Below are 23,508 nucleotides of genomic sequence, written 5' to 3' on the forward strand. Positions count from 1 at the left end.
AGCCCCTGATGGAAGAAGTCTGCATTTAGTAACATAAATACTGGCTGGTTTATCTCATACCACGTCAAGGTGAGCTTGCTGTATAAAGACTCATTTCCCTTGGCACCAGTGTTTGTGTCAAGAGCTGCAAGGATGAAGTTCCTGGCCCTGCTTTTCCTGCTGTCGGGTGTGTAGGTGCCCTCGTCCTGGCCCAGGTAACCCCAAACCTGACTCTAACCACCCTCTGTCTGTCTGTCCGCAGTGGGTGCAGCCAGTGCCGAGGAGGTCTCGCCCCGGGCCGTGTGGCTGTTCCGTGAAATGATCAAGTGCACCCTGCCCCAAAGCCACCCACTGCTGGAATTCAACCACTACGGCTGCTACTGCGGCTTGGGGGGCAGCGGCACTCCCGTGGACGAGCTCGACAGGTACAACTCTGCCTTTACACACCTCTTTCCTTGCTTGTACTTTCCTGCTTCAGCTTCATCTCAGCTGGCCCTGCCTATGAACGTTTACAAAACTCTCTGGCTACTGTGAAGGAAGCTTTCTTTCACAGATGGATTCAGGGGAAAAGGATGTGGTCTGTCACACCTTGATGCCTTATTACTAAGATAAAATATAATTACAGTAGCTCTTCCCTTCTATGGCAGCACAGTGTGCTCATTCCAGAATTTTTTTTGCAGCAGCAGTGCTGGGCCAGCAGCCTGGATGCAGCTCTGCACACTCTGCCTGGTGCTTGACTATCAACATGTACAGGCTGGGCTGCAAAATGCTAGGAAATGGCATGGGCAATTTAGAGACACACAAATCTGGCAGCCAAGTCTTGGATTGTGTTGGCTGAGAGCTTGTCAGCGACCAGGCACTGAGAGGGAAGTGTAGGGTAAACACTGGCTTTGACTTTCCCTGTGCCCAATAGACAACTGTGAAGGTGCTCCCATAAGTATTTACCAGGTACCTCTTGGACCATGAGCTGGCACAAGTGTATCCCTTTGAGGTCCTTTGTGTCTGCCCTCTTATTGCTGGGTATCTTTTTTTTTTAGTGTCAAGAGCCTTGTCAAAGCAAATCTAACGTATTTGTGTGTCTTACAGGTCAGTTGAGCCTGTGATTCTAGTATTTTCTAACCTTTTTCTCCTTGCTTCCCAGGTGCTGCCAAACCCATGATCGCTGCTACTCAGAGGCAATGAAAATGGAATCCTGCAAATTCCTCCTGGACAACCCCTACACTAAGCTGTACCACTTCAGCTGCTCTGATGGGCAGATCACATGCAGCAGTACGTCCATTTCCACTTCACCCCAGAGATTCTCCAGCCTCTCAGGAAAGGGCAGGGCTGTGTTACACTCACACCTCTGCAGCAGGAAGGCACAAGTGCAAGCTCTTGCCAGGGGACCTGGTCATTAGAAAGAGGGCACCTCAAAGAGGCACTGGAATGAGTATTCTCTATATAGCCCACAATTTAAAGTTTGTGAAGATATATGGTACAACAGAATATAGAGAAGCCTCTCTAGTCTCCAGGGGATTGAGTACTTTTCTGGGAGGCCTTCTAATGGCAGTATGCAAGAGACCAGCATGTTAACTTGGCGTTGTTATATAGTTTCTGCCAGACACCTCTGATGAATAGTGGAGACTTACAGGGCTCTGGAACGGAGGTAAAGAGCTGAGAGGTTGGCAGATAAGGCTGCAGGCAAGGGAAGAAGGGGCAAGGAGAGAGATGGATTGGCTGGAACACACAGCTTTAGGGGCACTGGGTTAGTGGGCAGAAGCCTGTTCTCCCCTAGAGCGATGGCAGCAGTGAAACGGGCACACCGTGACAGAAGAAATGCCAGCCCGAGCCTCTGCAGCGCCTGGCGAAGGAGCCGCGGGCTCTGACCGCTCCCCTCTCTCCTCCAGGCAAGAACAAGGAGTGCGCCGCGTTCATCTGCAACTGCGACCGCACCGCTGCCATGTGCTTCGCCAAGGCGCCCTACAACCCCGAGCACAAGCATCTGGACACGGACAAATATTGTAAATAGTCACCATCCTGTGGCTGTGGGCAGTCGCAGGCCAAAATAAACAAATAAATAACCTAAACCGATACTCGGGGCCGCTACTCACCGCCGCGCTGAGGGGACGGAGCGGCGGGGGGGGCGTGGGGGAGAGAGGGAAGCCCCGCCCCCGCTGCCCACGGCCCTGTGTGGCGCGTGAGGGGCCCGAGGCGCCCCCGCGTTCTCTGATTGGCCCTTGGAGGCGGCGGGGGCGGGGCGCACCTGCTCAGGGCCTCGCGTGCCCCGCCCCGCCCTTCAGGTACCCGCGGGCGGGGCTGCTGAAGGTGCGGCTGTGGCTTCCCGCCCTCACCCTCCCGGGGCCCCTCGGGGCGACCGCTCCTCCCCGCCCTCACCCTCCAGGGGCCCCTCGGGGCGACCGTCCCTGCCCGCCCTCACCCTCCCGAGGCTCTTCGGAGCGACCGTCCCTGCCCGCCCTCACCCTCCCGAGGCTCTTCGGGGCGATCGTCCCTGCCCGCCCTCACCCTCACAGGGCTCCTCAGGGCGCCCTTCTCCCCCGCCCTCACCCTCACGGCGCCCTCACTCTCCCGGGATTCCGGAGGGCGCCCTTCAAGCCTTCCCTCAGCCGCCCTCGCCTCGGGCTGCCCACGCGTTAGCCGCAGCACGGCTGTCCCTCTTCCCCGGGGCATCGCTGCGTGAGGGTCTTGAGCCTTTTGCTGCTCCTTTCTCCTGAGGGCCTCTGCTTACCCTGGGGAGCCCTTCCCCTATTCGCAGTCAGGAGCTGCAGAGAAGGAGGTAATGTCAGCCTGGAAGGCAGGGAGCCCCTCTGAGGGACGGTATCTGCCCCGCTTTCCCAGCCCTGCCAAGGTCCTGTGCCAAAGTTGCCCCCCACCCTTGGTACCGGTTTTGCTGGCAGATATTTTTGGAGGTGTGGGTGAACTCCTGGGGCAGGGTCTACACACACCTGCTTGCTGGCAGGGCATGAGGAGGGCGCCGGTTCATCATCAGAATGAACTGTACCCAAACATGAAGCAGACCCCAAGGACCTGAGAGTTCTCTGGGAAATGAGAAACAAATGGAGAAAGAAGAAGCTGGCTTGGTATGTTATTGAAAGGTACTTGCAATGCCTTCCTTCTGAAAGTAAATGTATCTTTAAGGGCATTAGAATGATATTGAGAAAGGATAGTGAATTGCATTTAGTTCTTCTTTTCCTTGAAAAGGGGAAGGGATTGTGTCACAGCCAGACATTCCATTTTATGATAGATTGAGTCCTGTTTTTTTACCAGTATTTGTTGCTTATTTTTCTCACGTATTTGTGTTATGTGAATTTTCTGGAAACACTGACTGCTTGGAGTCTTCCACAGAAATCTTGAGGATCCTGGGTGCGATTCTGTCATATGGCAAAAATGAATCATTCTTAGGGCTGGAAGAGCAAGATGAGGTCTCTTGTACTCACTCACTAGCTTAGATTCTCTGAAATTATTGTTTGTAGAACAGTAAAGCTCCTAAGTAAATGTTACTAAAATCCCCTTGTGATAAACCTCATTGTAGAGAAAAAAAGTAAAATATCATCACTATCTGGAAGGAACACTGCACTTTTGAGCTGTATTATCACAAGTAGTGAAGATTGCTGGGGTGCATTGGAAGCATTTCAGAGACTCAGTATGAATTTTGCCTGTAACAGGAATTCTAGATTTGAGGTGAGCAGTATATCTACTCCTGGCATCCAGCATTTGGAGCATGCTAGCATTCCCTAGACAAACCCCATAGATAGATAAAGGCTCAAATATATTCCATATCTGTCTTACTCCATACAGATTTTATAAGCCTGCACTTCTGTTTGATCCCTTGATCACACTTCTCATTTCCCTGCCCTTTTGGTGGTGTGAAAGACCCTCCATTAAACCTAAACATTCCCCATCCATGGGGAGCCTTCCCACATAATGCAGAGTGTCAGGCCCTAATGAACGCACCGGTGGGGAGCTGAAGGGGTTGTGCAGAGCTGCTCATTAGGGCTGTGAGGAACTTTGTGGGAAGAGTAAGAGCAGGGCTGGTGACTGCTTGAACTGCCAGTGTAGGGGAGTACAAGGAGTGTGTGAAGATCTACCATGCTGGTCTGTACTTGTGTTCCAAAGCAGAAAGGGATTGCCTGGAATGCCAGGTACCCCTGTGCTCAGCAAGGGGGAGCTCTGAGACCCTACACAGCACCACAGCTGGTGCCTGGGATGCTGGAGGGAGAGCAGCTCCCGGGGCTCACTGCAGAAGTGAAGCCTCAGTCTCTTATCTTTTCTCTATTGTTGTTTTCTATGCCAAGATTTTTCACTCTCTGCAGGGAGGGCTGAATTACTCTTAACTACATGGGCATTGCACAGATGAAAGAGAGTGCTCCAGCTGAGGTGAGACGTGCAGAGAGCAAACAGTTCTGCTGATGGTAATGATCCTGTGCCAGTTTCTGTTTGGGCCTGGAGACGAATTCGAGACACTCGCACTGTTGCTTGTCCTCTTCAGGCTCAGCTTCTCTTTTTCTCTGCCATTGTCTGGTTAGTGGTGCAGAAGAGAAGAAATGCACTGGGGTACCTTTCCTTGGAAAGGAAGATGACCAGGAGCTGCACACAGAATTGCAGGAACAGTCTGGAACAGTGGTTTTAAAGCCCATCTGGCTTGACTCTGCTGTTTCCCTGCCTGCTGCAAAGGCTGGGAAAGGGTGACATCCAAGGCAGTCACAGGGGAAGAAGCACACTCTAGATGGTGGATTTAGTCACCTTCACTCCACTGAACCTCACAAATTCTGCATGCCCTGGGTTTTGGGTAATTTTCTAGAAGTAATGAACAAGCAGGTGTGTCAATAGGAGCAATCTGACTGTAAGATGTGGGAGGCTGCACTTAGACCACGGGCACCAAACCCTCTGGGCCATTGCATTCTGTGCTGCCCTCACTGGAGCTCAGTATGTGAAATACCTTCCTCAGACTTCTGGACTCAGTTACAGATGGCTCTGAGAATTTGCCCAGAAACAAAGACAAGATTTGCCAAATAGGAAGTAACTTTTATTTGCTTTGGGTAACTCCAACCTCACTTTCAGAGGAGCAGAAGAAAAATCCATTATAACGTACTCTCAGCTCCTCTATCCAAGCTTCAGGAAGAACAGCTGTAAGAAAAAGAGAAGAGCAAAAGCTGTTGATTCAGCTAATTTCATGTCATGGCTTTTGGTGTAGGAATTTCAGGCTCTCTCAGGCATTTCTCATGTGAGCAAACTTAATGGTATCTTGGGGAATATGTTAAGAAGTGAAGTGTTCTGATCCTGTTCTAAAAGAGGTCAATTTTAGTACTGCTGGATCAACTTAGCAGAAAAAAGAAGGAACTTCTTCATCTCAACCTCATATAGTTGTTGTAGATATGCTCATTACCATATAGTAATAAACCATGCAGAGGAAATTTACTGTTATTTTCATTTATTCTGAGTCATTGTCCTGGTGGCTTAAAAGTACAGTGGAGAGTTGGGGTAATGACTCATCTGAGAGTGATGCTGAAGGCACACCCTGACTCCTCTCCCACAGGCTCAGCTGCAGAACAGGAGAGCAGGCAGGGGTAGATGAGGGAGCTTTAGTTACCTGTCACAGAACTCATTCCAAGACTTGTTTTAGACTGCTTGGCAATGCTCCCACACCTTCTCAAAATGCTGGCTCTACTGGCACTGAACCTGCAGCCCCTGGTTTTGACACAGCAATGTGGTGTAAGGTTCATGGAGGGGGAGAGGATGATGTGGATAGTGAGAAACTCAGCCCCAGCTCCTCTGCTAAGGAGGCATCAGTGTCTCTTCTTACAGGGAAAGCCCCTACATGTAAACATGGTGTAGGTGGAGACTCTGCTGTGCTTTAGGCATGATTTCTGCAACAGCTTTGGTTGGTGGGACAGCTGTACTGTGACAGGACTGCTAAAGATGGAGAGAGATCTGTGAGCTTTGCTCACTGCCAAGCAGCAGAAACCTGAGTCACTGCAACGTGGAGTCACCATTCAACGCAAGCAGAATGCAGGTGGGAGTCCTGAACTGTTCTTGCTTGGCTTCAAACTGAAGCTGTCTCTCCTCTAACCCAATACAGCCAAAGCTTGAAATGTATCAGGCATCTTAATGCCCTCTGCCTTCTGCAGAAACTGCATGCCTTATGTATCCCTTAGATTCTCTGCTTTATTTGCTCTCTCCTGGCATGGATTTGAATCAACAACAAAGCAAAAATGAACTTTGCATCCTGTGGTCAACTCTCCTTGCTTTGCTACTCGACCTTTTAGCAGATGACTCTAGCATCCTTGTTTCCAACTGCTTGTTACAGTTCTTGTCAAAATATTAGTCCAGGATGTGTTACTTGAAGTAGGAGGGGGCACTTGGAAAATCCCAACAATTAAATCCCTCAGAGCTAGAATGGGGGAGTGGTGGTTTCATGAAGAAGGTCAGGTCAAACTGTTAGTGTTCTAGTTTGTGCCAGGTTCTGTATTTTACTCTGTGGACAGTTTGACAGAGTTTGCAATCCCATCCTGAAGATCAACAAAAATTACCCAGTTAGTGATGGATCTCCTGTTAGGAGTGTGGAAATTGCACCTTTCAACAGAGATTACCTCCTGAGGGAGACCTATTGTACAGATTTAATTGTATTTCTCTCTTAATTCATCAGCTGCTAGTAATTGCAACCTGCATTTTTGCAGTGGAAAAAGAAGAATCTAAACTGGCTATTTAGAATGTACTTAAATCATGGGAGGGAGAGAAAATTACAATGCAAAGAGTCTCAGTCTTCTAAACAATTTTAATTGATTCCTTAGCTATTCATTAATTAATAGCATCTTCAAAAAATGCATTCTGGAAAATGTAGTGGCCTCACTGAAAGTAGTGCTGGTCAGATTAACTTCAAGTAACTCCTCTGGCATCTCAACAATGTTTAATTTTTCAAGGGGTCAGATAGGAAGCAGTTTAATTTGTCAACCAACAGTTGAGAGAAATGCTGACTTCCCCTCCTTGCTGGAAGACATCAGCCCTTATAGCTTGTGCTTCCAACTAATCTGTTACAAGAGCAGTGTTCTTGTTCAGTTTCTATTTTGAACCTTTTTTCTTTATAGTGACCACTGCAGTTCCTCTTGCCTCCCTTTCCTCTTTGCACACTCTACAGTATCCCACCAGTGCACTGGATCCCCCAGCAGTGTCCCACATCGCCCTCCTGTGCTACAGCCTCAAATTACCTGGTCAGAATCCCCGTCCCACCCTTCTCCTCTGGGGACAATTATAAAAAAGGTTTTTTGTCCTCAGACATGGCAGTCCAATTATCCTGTCCCAGTGAATTAAAAGGCACTGTTTAACGGCAAGGTAAGGCAGAAAAGTACTTTTTTTTTCATCCTCATTCTGTTTCCTGATACGTGAAGATGGTTTCAGTGGAGAGCGCTGGTGAGGCTGACACGTGTGAGGCTTGCTGCCCTCTCCTGGTGCCCTCAGCTGCTGTGCACTGCATCTCACAGCTGCCTCTTGGATTGGAGTTTTCCCCTTTCTGAGATGAGTCCTGCAGGAGAGGCAGAAAGAAGCTCCTTTATCGACTAAATTGATTATTTTAAACAGCAGTGTTTGATTAGGATTAGCTGGACCAATTCAATCAGGAACAGCTTTTGAATTGTCAGGCAATTCACTGCAAAGGCAACAGTTGTGATCAGGTGATCCCCTGTAGCTTCCTGGTGGTCACTAATGGATTGGAATTCTACACTACTGAGTCTTCTGGATACTCCTACCCAATTCTCTAGGAGAGCTAGCACTATGTATGTTTCTTGTTTATGATCATGGGAAACAGTATCATGGCCCATCAGAGCAGACCAATTACAGATTAAAATTTACAGCCACCTTTTGGTGCAGTGAGGGAACATTTTGTCAATCAGCACATCTCAGCCTCAGCATTAGCCAGGAACCCATATTTTTACCCTGAAAGGTGACTGACCAGGGAAGGTACTCACCTTGTAAAAATAACTTTAATCCTGCTAGCTACTGAAGCTCAGCTGGTTGGGTCATGTGCAAACAATCAAAGGCAGCAGCTCTCCACAGCGGAAATTCAGCTTTAAGGATGCAAAGTGATCCAACCTGGTGGGCCCAATGTTAAGGACTGCAATTGGCAGCTTCTTCTCCCGGGCAGCAAGAGCAAACCTGTAACCAGAGTACACCTGCAGGAGTAGCAGAAAACACAAAAATACAGGCAGCTTAGGCAAAAGAAGAGTTACAGAAAGGAATAAAATAGCTGCCATTGGCAATGGGAAAAGGGCTGTACATACATGCTGTGTTAGGCAGCTGCACTGAGCTCAGGTAGGAAATGTCTTCATTCAGGAGTGCACAGAATAGAACAGCTTTTAACCTCTGTCAGTGAAGGATTTGCAGTTTCATAGAAACTGAAACTTCAGAGCAGATTGAAGGGAAATGTCCTTGTCTTTTAGTAAATCTCTGCAGCAGTTTTTATTAGTTATCACAGGTACTTAAACGCTGCGCTTTGATGGTTCCTGCACAGCCCAGCTAAGGTAGTACAAGAACAAACCTGAGGCATTTCAATCATTCCTGTACAGAGGATTATAAGCTTAAGAAGTGCAAGCTTAAGGAATTTGTATCCAGTATCCTGAAGCCAAGAGAATCACAATCAGGCAGCCTTGGTTTTATCTTCTTCTGGGAGGTGTTAAGAGTAAGGGTTTTTTTATGTAATAGAACTTGTTCCTGGAAAAAAATTATCTTACATAAACACCATTACAAAAGCTTCTATGGTTTAGAAGCTACCTTACCTTATAGATAAGAGGCTAGTGGAGAAAACATATTGTGATACAAAGGACAATCCCAAGCAGCAGAGATATTTCAGCTCTCTTATTGAGAATTTAATAAAGAATGAGAGGTCCTAAACCCTGGTATTTTACACAGCGTGCCATGAGGCCTAAAAAGCTACCAGAGGCTAAAAATTTCAGGTAAAAAAATGTGAGGAATGAATTGTATCAGGTATCTTGCCTTTATGGACAATTGTGACCTGATGGAGGAGGCAGCAGAGAGAGGTGTGAATGGAGGTATTTACAGCAGCATGAAGTAGACGGGCGAAGAGTGACAGGGAAGCCCAAACAGGTCACCCATCAAGCCAGATTCTAACCACAGTAAAAATGAATTACAAAGAAGGTCTGCAAGTGCTGGTCTGATCCACAAGCCATTTGTAGTCCTAAGCTGTGGGACCAAGGATCATTGCAGGCAGAGAAGCAGGAATGCAGTTTGGGAGGCAGACCTACTTACCTGCATAGAGGATCCTGCTATCAGCATGGAGTCTGATTCTGCCAGGCGCTGGTGTACAAAACTGACTTTTTCCTGGCTCACTGTGTCTCCAAAGAAAGTCACATCAGGCTTCAGGATCCCACCACACTTACGGCAGGCTGGGACTTGGAAAGTGCGCACCTGCTCGTCCGTCAGGAAGACATCCCCATCCGGAGCCACCCCAAACGCTTCAGCTTTCCAAGTGGGATTCAGAGCTTCAAAGTGCTCCTGCAGCTCAGAACGCAAGATTCGGTCTCCACAGGCCAAGCAGAAAACCCTGAAAATTAAGGCGAAGTCTTAATAGAGAGTTTCATGTCAGCTGAAGATCTGGAGACTCTAACTTGTTCCTTAGGAGGCCTGTCATGATTTTCCACATTTATTTACCAAATAGTACAGGTCAAGGAGATGTCTTTCTACTCTGTTGCTTTGTAGGAATGCTCTAGAGGAAGTGCTTTCAACCCTGCCATGCATCCTCTCTCCCAGTTCATGCTGTGCTTTTTCATCTAGAAATTTTGGGTGATCCCAGACAGGCTGTGATGGCCCTTCTCCAGTACATATATCCCATGCAATTCTGGCACTATCCACTCTGCCTAAGGTGGATAATCCTTGTATCCTCATGATCCCTTTGTTCTCTTTACTAAGAGGACATCTGCTGTACCAAGGAAAGGGGAAATGGATGCAGGTTTCAAGGAAAGTGATCCAAATAATGCTCCAAAAAATGGAGTGGTCGTCATGTTTCTTAAATACCATGCTGTGAACAGCACTGGGTTGTGATTTTTTCTCCACCCCAACCCAATACCACCTTTGTGTCTGTCATCTCCAGCAATGCAGTGTGAAGATTTTGCCTCCTTTCTCAGCAGCTGGCAGTGCAGCTGTGTCAGTCAGCACTGAGAGCCCCCAGTGCCAGCAGCTGTACCTGTGTGTGCAGCCGTGCAGCTCCGTCATGCGCTGGCTCCCGGCTTTGGTGTGAAGGGCATCCACGTTCTGGGTCACCAGCCAGTGCAGCTTGCCCAGCTTCTCCCAGTCCCTCAGCACCAGGTGTGCCTTGTTTGGCTGGTGGGAGGAGAACTGGGGCCAGCCCACAAAGTTCCTTGCCCAGTAGCGCTGCCGGGCGCTGGCGCTGCGGACGAACTCGGCGTGCTGGACGGGCCGTCTGTCTGTCCTGGCATAGAGCCCCACTCCCTCAGAGCGGTAATCGGGGATCCCTGACTCGGTGGAGATTCCAGCTCCAGTCATTACAAACAGCCTCTTGGAGTTAGAAACAAAGTGCTGCAGCTCCTCCACTTCTGCAGGATCTGGGGGAAGACAGGCTGGCACAAAAGTCAGGTTTGGAGAGGCTCTGGATACAGAACGGGATCTGCAATGATGCAGTCTGACAGCTCTGAAAATGCCACACCACTTCCGGGCAGAGAACATGTTCAGCTAAAAGGCAAGAACAGAACACATGGCAGGTAACAGAAAGCAAAAAGCATGTCCTTAATGTCATTTGCTTGTGATTCTCTGGGAAATTATGCTGTTAAGTATTCTTTGCTCTCTTTTTAGTAAAGAAACAAATTATTTTGGAAATGTGAACTAAAACTCAGCATGCAAGTATGTTCTTTTGGAAGAGGGGAACACTGAGCACAAAGTTAACAACTCTGACTTGCAGGGTTCCTGCTGTTCTACCCTGGTGTGAAGGATGGCTGCCTAAGAGGGCTTGTAAAGAGTGCAGAAGGACCTGTGCATGTGAAGCCTTTCCCAGGTATGTGCAGCAGGCCAGAGGAAATGGCAGGAAAGCCAAGCACCCCACCCCAGAGGCACTGGCTGGTTCCTCCCCAGAAGAGACCCTTGTTCTGCACTTTTAACACTCTGCCTGCTCCAAATCAGTCTTTTATATTTACCCCATCCTTAACACATGTTGTAGGAAGGGAGAGAAAAACAACCTCAAAATGGTTTTTTTTTCCCTGACAAAGGCCTTGACTGGAGTTACTCCTGTGTGGCATGTTTTGGTTGGTTTTTTTTTTTGTTTTTGTTATTTACAAAGGCCTGGTGCAGAACAGGCCTTGAAATGGGACTGAAGATGATTAGGGCACTGGCTAAATGCCTCTGACACCTTCTCTTCTGTGGGTGCCACCTCCCAGAGTCAGTGGGGAGCTGGACGGGCACTGCTTTGCTTCTCCAGCAGGCACAGGAGCTTTCTGAGAGAGAAGGGATCATCCAAAGTGTTTGGGGAAGAAGGAACTGCCTGGCAGGTAGGAATGGGAGGGACACCCTGCTTTAAGGGAGGAATGCCATGCCCTGCTGGGGCAGGCAGGATGGATGGCTTTGCTGACTAAGTAGCCTGGAATTGTGTGCAGGACCTGTTGAGACACGAGTGCATGGGTTTGGACTTTGATTTTGTTTGTGCTTTTGAGCAGTCTGCAGTTCTTTCTCCATTTCACTGTTTTAAAACTACTCTTTCTGGGCCTTACTGTGGTTTTGCAAACAATGTACAAAAAGCTTTGAGAGCAACAGTCCTGAGAATTGACTGTCTGGTATTTCTGCCTCCTTAAATCTCCCTAAGCAGGGGGGCTTGTACAAGATGTGGAGGACAGAGGAAGAACTTTATTTACTGATAAAAGGGGATGATCTCCTGAACACCTAAACTTCAGATGTACTTAAATATTGCTCTGTTTACTGTAAGACCTAGTACTGGTGGGTAACTGAGGGCTTACATACAGCTGAAGTTGAGGTGTTCAGCTCCAAGCACTGTGATGCTAAATTGTTGCTAGTGGCAAAGGGTAGATTTGCCTCAGTTAGTCTTCAGTTCTCAAGGCTTTTTGTCATCATCAGTTGAAATGCAGGGAAGATTGGACAGACTCCATAGTCTGAACTGCTTTTTGTATCTAAGCAGTGATTCTGTTTGCAATGATTTTTGCTTTGTTTTGCTGTTTAGCAGGAGTCGTGTTGGGCATTCCCTCTAAAGAGGTTTAATTTCCCATATGAATTCATTAGAAGGGACAAAGGCTCCCAATAAACTAATTTGCTTTGAGAGTAACTTGTGTCATGATGCTCCCCAAAGGCTGTTTAGGCAGCTTGATGGTAATTAAATTGCTTTAACTGATGAAAACTCTTCATTCCTGCCCCTTATCATCAAAAGATCTCTCAGAAGGAAATGTTCAGAGGCAAAATGAAATAGAAATATAATAGAGGTTGGCCCACAAGAGAGAGAAAGCAAAAATTACAGATACATTTGAAAGCTGCTGTGAACCAGGTAAGGACTATGGAAGAGAAAATGTTAAAGGATGGAATATTTCTTGTCAAATACAAAGCTGCTTGTAAAATGAAAGTGCTGAGATTAAAAAAAAAACAAAAAACAAAAAACCACAAACAAAAACCCAAGAACACCAAAACAAAAAAAGCACCAAAAACCCAACCAAACTACTTTACATAAGTGAAACTCTTTAAACGTACCTACGGAGATCTGAGGCTAGAGTTTGTTTTTAGCACACACCCAAGATGCTCCATAGGAAAAGATCAGGCAAGGTTAAGGTAGAAGAGAAACAGGATCCTACAAACGGCTACAGGCCAGAAATCCAAAGGGACCCCCGCGCCATAGGGACCCCCACGTGTCCCTTGTGCTGTGACAGCGGCGGGGACGGGGTGGCAGCCGAACCGAAGCCGGCTGATGAGAGAAGAGCGGTGCGGTGACCAACGCCGAGAACTCACCTGTCATGGTGCTGCCTCCCGGCCGCGGAAGGACGGGGCTGGCCTGCCGGAAAGGGGAGCCCGCTGGGAAATGTAGTTCACGGGGAGAAATGTGCACCAAGCACAGAGACTACAGCTCCCATCAGGCAGAGGGGGAGCGAAAGGTGCTCCCAACATCCAAACACCTGAGGCAGTTTGAGAACGCTGAGAGATTCATAGCAGCCCTCAGGGAAACGTGTGTGAGGTTAAAATCCGAATTTATTGGATACAAATGCATGCGATGGCTTTGCTAAAATGCATTGTAGATGCTTGTCGTTATAAAATATGTGTTTTCTTTTAACCAATACCAACATGTTTTAGGCTTAAAATGTGGCTAAATAAATTACTGAAGAAAAATCCGCTGAGGGCTGTTAAAGATACGTCTAGCTTGGGAATTAGGGCAGTGCCGACCTGTCTGCTGCCGACTGTGCACCCTGGCAGGAACCCATCTCTTTGCCTCCCTGCTCGGTGCAGGTTTCAGGCTCAATAATCACCTGATAATTTGTTTCGTTTGCCTGGCAATAAGGAGTTCGTGTTTGGTTTTCTTCTTTTTCTTCTTTTTTGTTTTGTTTGGGTTTTGTGTTTGCTTTGTTTTTCTTCAAATGAGGCTTATATTTGTGAGGAACAAATAATATGAGGAAGGCCAGACTGCTGTATGGTAGCAGCCTGGTGCACTGGATGCCCAGCAGTCTTGCAAACAATGTGCTCTTTCTAAAGATTTCGACTGCTTTTCAAATGCATTCACCAAAGAGCTCTTGCTAAACAGTTCCAAACATTGCAGAAAGTTTTAATACATTTTTTTTTTTTTGGTCTCTTACAGTAATTTAAAAAACCAGGTGAGCCTGAGCGTCTGTGTACCAGTGTGTAATTCTGTGATCACAAGGGAGAAGAGCATCCTGCAGTGCCACCCTGCCTGTCCCTCTGCCCCTGGGCTTAGCTATGGAGCGCAGCCTTCTTTTTGGCAGCTTCGTGAGTCTAAACGACTTTCAGTGATCTATACTTTAGGAGTTTAAACGTGTTTTAAACCGTTGGGTGATGACTTTGCTTTGGTGGCACCCGACAGACGCCCTTTCTCCCCGGTGCTCCTCGAGAGCGGCCCCGCTCCTCCCAGGATGGAAACCCGCGATTTTTGGGCAATGCCCCCGGCTCGAGCAGCGCCTTCCCGGCCGCTCATTACCATACTGCCCTCCCGGCAACCTCCGCGGGTCCCGGCGGTGCCACGGGCCCCCGGTGCATCCCTCCGTGGCCTCCCGGTCCATCCCCGGGTGCCGCAGTGTTGTGCGGGCTGCGGGCGGGGGGCTGCGGGCGGGGAGCACCGGGCCCCTCTGCAGACGCTCTGAGCGCGGCGGGGGCGCGGCGGCCCCGGTGCCGGGAGGGAGCGGCCCCATGGCAGCCTTGCGCAGTGGCAGTATCGTAGCCAATGAGGGTATTCCGAGGCGCGATTATTGCTAATTGAAAACTTTTCCCAATACCCCGCCGTGACGACTTGAAATATAGTCGGCATTGGCAATTTTTGAGAGCCTCTACGGAGGCGGATCTAGCGTGGTTAAAAGATAGACGTCCAGAAAAATGTAAGGGCATGAATTCAAGCGTTTCGTTCTCAGAGGTGGGGATAACTCGGCATATTTAAGAGTCTTATTCTTAGAAGTGGGGAAAACTCAGCATACGCGTCACTCCACGTCTAGTTTCATTGATAATTTCTCGTTCAGCACGTTAAAAAAAAAAAAAAAGACACCGAATTCTTTATGAAAAGCGCGCTCAGTTTATTAAACAGTGCCCTGTGCTGGAGCAGGCGCGGGCATGCTGGGCAGGGACTCGAGCTGGGATGCGCTCCCCGGCGCGGTGGCCGCTCGGGGCTGGCCGGGGCTCACGGTCCGGGCTGCCCGGGCTCGGTACACCGGGGATGCGCGGAGGGACCCTCTCGTTCTGCGCGGGGCTGCCCGCCGTGACGTCACGCTTACTTTGCATATTCCCTCCCAGCAGCCTTTGCGGTGTACCGGGGGCCCAGAATGGAGCGCAGAACGGAACCCCCCCGGTCCCGGCGGAGCGCGGGGGGCTCGGGGCAGGCGGGGGGCGCAGCCGGGAGGGTGCAGGCAGGAGCGGGCGGGCGGCGGCACTCACCGCGAGCTGGGCGGCAGCCCCGGGGCCAGTGGCGGCGGCGGCGGGCTAGCCCCGTCAGCTTTGCGCAGTGGCAGTATCGTAGCCAATGAGGTTAATCCGAGGCGCGATTATTGCTAATTGAAAACTTTTCCCAATACCCCGCCATGACGACTTGAAATATAGTCGGCATTGGCAATTTTTGACAGTCTCTACGGAGACTGAAAATTCTGGTGAAAAATAGATGAAAATCAAGAGAGGATATCAGTTTAAAGAGTGTGATTGAGTGGGTTCTATCTCGCGACTGGAGAAGTCTAGTAGGGAAGACAATCCGGTTTATGTTCTGTCGGCGCTGTCCTGGTTTGCTGCCGCCAAAACAGCGGTTTAATAAAATGAGGGCGCTGTTAAATGAAAAGCTCGTTTCTTTTTCTCTCAAAATTACTGAAAAATGAATCGGTCAGCGAAAACGGAAGTGGAGGGGCTTAGGTGCGGGAGAAAGGTTTCTGGAATAGCTCTTGTAGAGCAGGATCCTTAGGAGAGCTCAGCCTCTCAACAGGAAGGGAGGAATCTAGGGAGAGGGAAAGTCTGAATCGTGCTTCCCCAGCTGCAGAAGTCCTCTAAAACCCATTAGGGAACACTTAGTGTAAAGTACTGTAAACTCCATTTTGTGTGCAATTCTTTATTGACATCACTTGCTTTAAGAAAAAAAAATAGAAAAAGGCTCTTTATTGACAAAGAAACCTTTACTCTGGAAAAAGCAGCTACTGGTGCCAACGCCTATTATAAGTAAACCCATCCTTTCCTAATTTGCAGCAATTGAGTTGCTAGGCAGGCCCTGCAGAGGGAGAGTAGTGACCACTGCCCAGCAGCTCGGCTGGGGCTCTGCTGCAGGTGGGAGCAGCTGCCCTCTGTCACTCTGTGTGAGTGAGATGAACCTTCTGCTGCTGACAGCCTGCCTCTGACATGCTCTGTATGGGCAGAGAATCAGATCCACGTGTGCCATCTGATGCTCCTGCCCTGCCCTTAGACCCTGAGCTGGGCAGCTACTTGGAACTTTGGTAGAGTAGAAAACTTAGTAGTGAACATCAGTGTTTCCTCTTAATAATTACTATTATTTTTTAAAAATAACATTCAGTCATGCTGGGATATCATACACAACAGTGACCAAGAGTGACAGTGAAACCTCATAGATTGCCTTTGTCTCCCCATTTGTTCCTATTGCCAGCAACATCACTTGAAATCAAACCCTGAAGCAGAGGGATACCATTACCCTTTGGCAGAATAAGTCACACTGGTAAATAGCAAAGGCATATGTAGTTTGCAGTGAGTCATACACTTCAGGTAATTTCTCGATTCTTATAAACTGTGTTGGTAAGTATTGGATTTATCACTTGGTTGTTTTTCATTTATGCTGCCAGAATTGTCTGTGATAATGCCTTGGTGTGGTGCTTTCAATCTGCATTGCAATGTCCTACATCCAGAAACCAAGTTTGTTAATTTTGCTGTAAGAGATCCTTTCAACAAGTGTGAAGTTGGACCTCGAATGTGGGAGTTGCATGTTGTGATTTACTGCTATTGCCTGAAACCTAAAGCTCTGATTGAAATTTTTTCCCTTGCATTCACCTGAAGAAAGAGCAAAATGCCCTTGCATGATGTTCATGTGGCACAGCACAGAGGGCACACACTGCAATGAAGGTGCTGTCATTGCTCTGCAGTTTCAAGTCACTCTCTGGAAAGTGCACAGGTAAGTTCTAAACATGCCTCACAGGCCAGTGTAGTTTCATTTCTCTTCTCTGACAGCGATTGAAAATAATGATGCTTTTCTTTGGTGGTGTTATGAAATGAGCTTGGATCACTCCTCTGTTTGGCAGCCAGTCTGAAATGACAAGGCACAGGTGGATGTTAATCCATCAACTCTGAGGGTCTTGTGTGTGGTCAGTGGGTTAAGCTGCCCTTTGAGGGACTTGGTCTGTAACTGGTAAATAAATGACTCTTCAACAAGAGGGAAAGATGCCTTGAGCAAGTACTCTGGCCACAGATTGTGTGGACTCAGGAATGCTCTGAACATGGATTGTGTGGAGACAGGAAGCCCTAAAGTTCAACATTTTGTTGATGTTGACTCACTGTATAACTTCATTTCCAGTTCCCAGCCCTGTTTACCATCTGCAAACGGGGGTGGTAACTTCTTGTTACACCTTCTGTGAAAGACAAGGGTAAATCAAAATGTCTCAGCACAGGGCACAGCATAAGAGGAAGGCTGTGTATTTCTAGCAGCAAGCAGGTGTTTGTGAGTCAGGGAGAGTCTGAGGCAAAGAGCAGGTCAATGATGAGGAAACAGCAGTTCAAGGCATTGGGAAGGACAGGGCTTGAGCCCACACCACTGAGGAGTTGCCTCAGCAGCTGGGGTTTTAACCTGCCCCTACTCCTTCAGCTCTCGTGGGAGGGTTAGGGACTGGCAATTTTAGGTAAGAAATGTCAATGTGTGAAGAATTCAGTTATGAACAGCACCTGGCTGTGAGCAGGTTGGTTTAAAAGCAGTATGCCTAGAGGATAGTATCACTCATGGGACAGCCCTGCCTTCCACCCCACCTTTCAATGCAGTGCACAAGCCATAGGCAAAGCTTTAGAAACAATGACTTTATTTTTTAGTTTTTAACACTGAGCATCTTGGACATAACCCATTTCTTGTGGGTGCAACCCTAGCTGGTTTTATGACAGCTTATTTTCAGCCCTGAGACACAATAGAAACTGCTTTCTTGATTTACATTCACTTCCAGACTCCCAAAGGACATCGTAGGAAGCTGAAAATAAAAACTGCATACCAGGCTACAATATGAACAGAGCACAGCAGGCACTTTATTTATGCAGAGGTAAAAATACAACCCAAGTTGAGGCACATGCTTGTCACATGTTGGTGGAGGAAACATGCAGACCCCAGGAAAGGACATATTTCTAATGACTTTAGATCTGCTCTGTGACCAGTCAGTGCTAGTGGTTTATGCTGCTCCACCTGGGGACACGCATCCTGAAGTTGTCATTGTACAGCCAGTGATGGATTTTGAGAAAATTTAACAGTCCCTCCAAATAATGTTTTACATTTTGCTGAGGCAGACCAGCAAGGGGGATGTCAGGTGAGATCTTTGGCATGGATGGTGAAGCATGCAGTGAAAGTCTTTACTTACATTTGTGTTGTACTTAGATCTCAGTAAGGATATTAGTTCTCCAATACAACTGTATTTGGAGTAAAAGCTGGAATGAATTTCTTGGAGGTTTTTGACTATTCATAAGCATTGGCTGGGATGAGGGAAGAGATATTTCCCTGCCCCCCTAGCGATAATTCCCATTAAAGCATGACTTAACACAGGAAATAATGATGTCTGACTTGTGCTAGCAGGGGAAACTGGGCATGTTTGTGCCTAGAGAGTGAAAAATACAGCACTGGAGATTGCTCACAGCTGACCTCATGGTCTCTGTTTAATGGAAATACAATTCCGTAATCTCAGCTCAACAACAGGACATGTGCTGTTCAGTTCTGGGAACATTCTCTGGCTTGGTAGTAATTTTGTAAGGAAAAGAGCTACAAGAGTCATGTTTCCTGGATCCTTGGCAGTTCCCACACTGATATTTTTTGGTGTAGCTCTCATCAGATTAAGAAGTGAACGTTTGGGCAGAGCAACTGCCTTTACTGCATGTCAACTTGGCTGGAGCACAGTGGGAAACACTCATCAGATGAGGGTTGGGCTGTGCTGTGGCTCAGACAAAGCAAGGACTTTGCTGCCTTGGAGTGTTGTTCTATAGATGTTTGAAAGGAAAAGCATGTGGGAAATGATGGTTCAAGATCATCACATGAGAAATCCAGGTGGGCTGTTATAGTCCTTGAACACAGCAAAGGAGAAGTAGCTGGTGACTTTCCTGTATGGTGGCCACAGCTTATGGAAAATTGGTCAGGAAAGGTTTCTGCTGCCCTGCTTCCCTGGGATGGGGTAAATCAGCTGAGGCTCTGAAATGTTTGTTTGAAGGTTTTGGGGCACAGCCGCAGCACCCAATAATCCCGGTGTGCCCGCATCAGTGTACCGGGAGGACAATTCCTCTGGGAAAGGCTCCTGCAGGGCACAGTGCGGGGCTCGTGTCGCGTTCCCGCTCAGTCCCGGACGCGCGCGGGGCCGCAGGAGCGGGACGGCTCCCGTGCGGCAGGACAGGCTTGGCTCCGGGCGCTGCGGCCTCTCCCGGCGGTCCCGGGGCCGTTTCCCAGCCCGGGGCCCCGACCCCGCTGCTCTGCCCGGCCCGGGCTGGCGGTTCCCGCGGCGGCCGCCAGGGGGCGGCGCGGGGCGCGCGGCGGGGGCGCGCTGGCGGGCGGGCGGGCGCGCGCGGGGGCGGGCCGGGAAAGTTGCGGGCGCTGGGGCGGCGGCGGCGGCACCGGCGGGGCGGGAGCGGCTCCTTGCGCGGCGGCACCGGCACCGGGCACGGCGGCACCATGGACGACTTGGGTGAGTTCCGAGCTGCGCGGGTTCCCCGCAGCGGGGGCCGCCTCCCCGCCGCGCCCCGGGCGGCCGCGGCCCGCCCGGCCACGCTGCGCCCCTCGGCGCCGCGGGGCTCGGGCCGCGCCTGTGGCTCCGGGGACGTGTCGCTCCCCGCGCACCGCGCCGGCCAGCCCGGCTCCCCGCCCCGCCCGGGCCCCCGCGGCTGGGCTGTCCCGGGGCCGCCGCCCGCCCGCAGCTAGGGCAGGCGATGGCTGTCCCGGCCGGGAAGGGCGTCCTGCGCTCCTGTGCCCGCAGCAGCGCGGAGCGTGCTCGGGTTTCAGCAAACATCGCCTCCCCTGCCCCGCCGCAGCCTCTCCAGCCCGTTCTTGGGCGAGATCTGAACTTTGCGCGGGTATGGAGTGGGGAGCCCTGGGGGGATAAGCGGAGCCCAGCCGGGCTCGGAGCTCATCCTTGTCCTCCCTCTGCCTCTCCCAGGTGGGCTGCATTATTTGGTTTCCCGAAACCGTGTAATGGAGAAATGTCAGGCAACTGGTCTCAAGGGAAAGATCTAGAGAATTTGAGTTCCTTTGGTACCAAGCCGGAAAGGGTGTGGATCTGCCAAAATCCCTTGTGCTCTGGGAGGCATTAGGACGACTGAGTTCCGCTTATGAAACTGATTAAATCAGACACTGGGGAGGGGCTGTGATCCGTTACTTCCATCCTACCTTTAATAGAAACCAGACGTCCTGTCGACATATAGTCCAAGAAAATTGCAGGTTTATTTCTGGACCTGGAAGCTCACATTATGGTGCTGACATTAAGCTGATGGTCACACCTTCAGAAAACAGACTTTGAATTGGGCTAATGATAAAACTTACAGGGCAAGGAGTCCATCTGCTGTGTGGCTTTCTGGTGAAAGGTGTGCCCATGGAGGAGTCATCCTTGGGGAGTGAAACCCTCTGCTTTAGTGAAGTAGCTGTTGGTGGAAACAGAAGTAATTTCTACTGCAGCTTCTTCTCATGGTTATTGTTCCTTTAAGTGGAGACAGCTCTGTTTACCTTTTCTCATATCCCTCATTCTGCTTATCTCTTGGAGATGTGGTGCGAGTTCCTAGCATGTTCAGGAATGCATTGCTAGTCAGAACAGGATTCACCCAGGATTCTGTGTATTGACTTGAGTAGCACTTCAAGGTGAGCATACGGGTCTGTGTAGGGCCAGTTTAGTGTCTCAGCAGGATGCTCTTCAGTAAACCATGGGAGCCTCGCTGTGCCCACTGCAAGAGCTGCATTCCTGAACAGTGGTACTGTGACTTCCCACTTGTTGGAATAGGCTGCTGCAGTCCCTTAACATTTTTTCTTTGCTCTCTAGGAGAATTAGAGGTAAACTGCAAAGAAATTGTGAAAAAGATCTGAAATTGTGCCTGGCTTGTTTTTCTGAGCTCTGAAGTATATTGGGACAACCAGAAGTTAGAACTTTTAGTCTGAGCAACTTGATTTCATCAAGTCTTAATTACACTGCATCTGTCTCAATTTTTGTACAGCCTTTCAGACTGGACAAGATCTAATTGACTGTAGGCAGCTGAACAAAACAAAGTGTGACCCCTTCTCTCTGTAAGCTTTTCTGTAGTGTACAGAATTCACCACGGAAAAGCACACCAGCTGTTTTCCCTCTGTGAATCATTGTTAGCCCAAAATGGCTCACTTACTGCTCTAAAGCCATTCACCTTGGGATGCACACATAATGGAACTGTGCCGTGCTGATACAACTCCCCTGAAATAAGTCAGACTTTCAAACTCAAGTGAGAGTTGTTTGTTTTTCTTTCCTCATTATCTATGGGTGGATTATCTGAGTTGTGGATTAACTGTGCCATGGATACAGACGTCTGCACTGGCTCTGTCCAGAGTCAAGCTGGTTAGGCAGGACTTGTTGGTTCAGGCACAGTGCCATGTAGACAAAGCTGCTCTGCTTCCAGGGGCAGTTTTGGCCCAAAAGGAGTTTGATATTGAGCTGGGACTTGCAGGTTCAGAGTTGATGTCAAGTCAAATCAGCTCAGATACTTCCATGCCTCGCTTCTCAATCTGTGTGGCGCAGAAATGAGCAGTGAGTGAAAGGCCTTGCTGGGCAGGAGTGAACCCCTCACAGAGACCATTGGTGTGTCTGTTCTTAACTCCCTGCCTTTATCAAAAATCTCCTCCCTCTCCCTAGAGTTGGAGCATTTGATCAGTGTGCACATGTCCACTGTAAAATGGAGGTCCAGAAGTATCTCAGTTTGGTTCTTGGACTGGAGAGTTTATGAAATGTATGAGAATGGATTTGTCTTGCTTTGAGGATTCGTTTGGAGTTGAAAAAAAAATCTTCATTCCCATTTCCCCCCTCCCCCAGTGTTGAAGAAGCTCACAGAGGAAACTTTCTGCAGGCTGGAGCTGTGCACCCAGTTGTTCTGGGGGAGCCTCCGTGGCCCAGGACACGCAGTGCTGGGGCTGGATGGAAACTGGAGCAGCCCGTGGTGGGAAGGGGGAGGAGAGCAGCTGGCTGGGCTTGTCTCCCTCCAGATTGAGTCCCTGCAGTCTCTCTGAGGAAGCGCGTTTGCGGATGTGCTTGGAGTTTGACAGGAAGTTTGCTGAATGAATTTGCCGTCCTGCAGTGCTGTAAATTGGCACAGAGAGCACAGCTTTGTCCTCAAGAGTGAGAATCCAGATTTGGGGTTCTTGGCCCTTTCAGGGGATTGCCAAAGCACAGCCTGTGCTTCCAGCACACAAGTGACCATCCACACATTCTCACTTCAGACAATATGAGACACTGAATGAGATGTTGAGTTACTGTGGGGCTGCCTTGTCTGTGTAGTATGAGGGAACAGATCCGTTAGGATCTGCTTGTTGCAGAGGAAGAAACCTAATTTGTAGAACCTGTCACGTATTTATGGTGAGAGGAGTAGGAGAAGAGAAACTTTACATTTGCTTTAGTCAGAGTACTGTTTTGATTTTGACTCCAGAAGTTTTTTACAGCCTTTTTCTGAAAGGATTGTTTGCAAATACTACTGGAAAACCTTTTGGTAACTCCAGACAGAAATGGCTTTTAGAAGCTTTCATTTGATGAAATTCTCACTTCTCTACTGCTGTTTAAAAAACAAAATTGTTTTCAAAGGCTTCAAATATTTTTAAACTGGATTTTGCAACCAAAAACAAAACAGCATTCACCAGAGCTTGTAAAAGGTGTTCTACAAAGAAGTTATATCTGTTTAATGGGGACATGTTTATGGCACTGTTTTGGCTGTCCACGTCAACTACATTGCGAGCTGTTTTGTTTAGGTGTGCTTTCTCACTTCTAGAAGGATTTTTCTTTTGCATAAAGTTTTTCTAGCAATTTGACTTCAAAATTCTGGGTGCATAGTTCAAGGGCACAAGAGATTTTGCTTTATTAGTTGTTTTCCTCTGTTTTAGGAACTCTAATCCACCCTCTCTTCAGTGCTTAATCCTCTCAAGATTGACTTTAAAGGGAGCAATCTTGCCATTGATTTTTCATGGGAGTGTGGAGGGAGGTGCATGTGTTTCCATCTGTCATCTGTCCTAACATTTGGAAGATTGCTGTGCTCTGCAGGGCGGTGCTGTCTGTCCCTCTCCAGAGGGGGATGCTTGCCTGTTTCTGACTCAGTTCCTTTCGTTTGGGAGTCAAATGCTGTGGGTTTTGGGGTCACTTGACTAAAGTTTGCTGTGAAATTGCTTAAGGTCAGCTACACCCAGGAAATGGTATTGGGGGAAGCACTGGTAAAGTAATTTGGTGCCTTGGCTTTCTACTGGCTCAGATTTCTGAGTCCTTCCTGCTGCTGGGCGAGAAGGCTGTAAACAGAACTAATGCTCTGCACAATGGGGTTCTGACTTGTTTCAGCTCCTTAGCTGTTGTGACCCCTCGTAAAACAGGGACTTCATTGTCCTGAGCAGCTCAGACAGGGAGTCCTCTGCCTCAAGCAGTGTGCGATGCAGAGAGAGGCTTCTTT

At 48.8% G+C, this 23,508-nt stretch overlaps 3 protein-coding genes and 2 non-coding genes across 7 annotated transcripts in view; 4 read left to right on the forward strand and 1 right to left on the reverse strand.

Annotated features, from left to right (window-relative positions):
• The first annotated feature begins 264 nt into the window (after positions 1–264).
• Positions 265–1,987, forward strand: PLA2G1B (phospholipase A2 group IB). Its single transcript, XM_066562440.1, has 3 exons — positions 265–404; positions 1,121–1,248; positions 1,866–1,987. Exons 1-3 carry the CDS (start codon positions 298–300, stop codon positions 1,985–1,987), a joined length of 357 nt encoding a protein of 118 aa, XP_066418537.1. The 5' UTR covers positions 265–297.
• A 2,993-nt stretch (positions 1,988–4,980) lies between these two features.
• On the reverse strand, positions 4,981–12,974 carry SIRT4 (sirtuin 4). Of its 3 annotated transcripts, none has more exons than XM_066562130.1 (6): positions 12,940–12,974; positions 10,169–10,674; positions 9,235–9,529; positions 7,938–8,141; positions 7,323–7,495; positions 4,981–5,103 (listed from the first exon to the last, which is right to left on the reverse strand). In XM_066562130.1, the coding sequence occupies exons 2-4, from the start codon at positions 10,666–10,668 to the stop codon at positions 7,989–7,991; spliced, it is 948 nt and encodes a 315-aa protein (XP_066418227.1). In that variant the 5' UTR covers positions 10,669–10,674; positions 12,940–12,974; the 3' UTR covers positions 4,981–5,103; positions 7,323–7,495; positions 7,938–7,988. The 3 variants fall into 3 exon arrangements, with proteins under 3 accessions (XP_066418227.1, XP_066418226.1, XP_066418225.1); XM_066562129.1 differs by having other exon boundaries at positions 7,182–7,495; XM_066562128.1 differs by lacking the exon at positions 4,981–5,103 and having other exon boundaries at positions 6,732–7,495.
• Positions 12,975–14,348: 1,374 nt separating this feature from the next.
• Positions 14,349–14,489, forward strand: LOC136564535 (U4 spliceosomal RNA). The gene has a single exon (XR_010784724.1). It is a non-coding gene; the product is annotated as a U4 spliceosomal RNA (small nuclear RNA).
• Positions 14,490–15,134: 645 nt separating this feature from the next.
• LOC136564534 (U4 spliceosomal RNA) lies at positions 15,135–15,275 on the forward strand. Its single transcript, XR_010784723.1, has one exon. It is a non-coding gene; the product is annotated as a U4 spliceosomal RNA (small nuclear RNA).
• Positions 15,276–19,448: 4,173 nt separating this feature from the next.
• Positions 19,449–23,508, forward strand: part of PXN (paxillin) — a 41,919-nt gene continuing 37,859 nt past the window's right edge. Inside the window, exon 1 of the mRNA XM_066562197.1 lies at positions 19,449–19,541. Within this exon, the coding sequence (XP_066418294.1) occupies positions 19,529–19,541 (13 nt within the window). The 5' untranslated portion in view covers positions 19,449–19,528. The remainder of the gene's footprint in view (positions 19,542–23,508) is intronic.

Source organism: Molothrus aeneus, chromosome 18, assembly GCF_037042795.1.
Source record: "Molothrus aeneus isolate 106 chromosome 18, BPBGC_Maene_1.0, whole genome shotgun sequence".
Taxonomy (NCBI): domain Eukaryota; kingdom Metazoa; phylum Chordata; class Aves; order Passeriformes; family Icteridae; genus Molothrus; species Molothrus aeneus.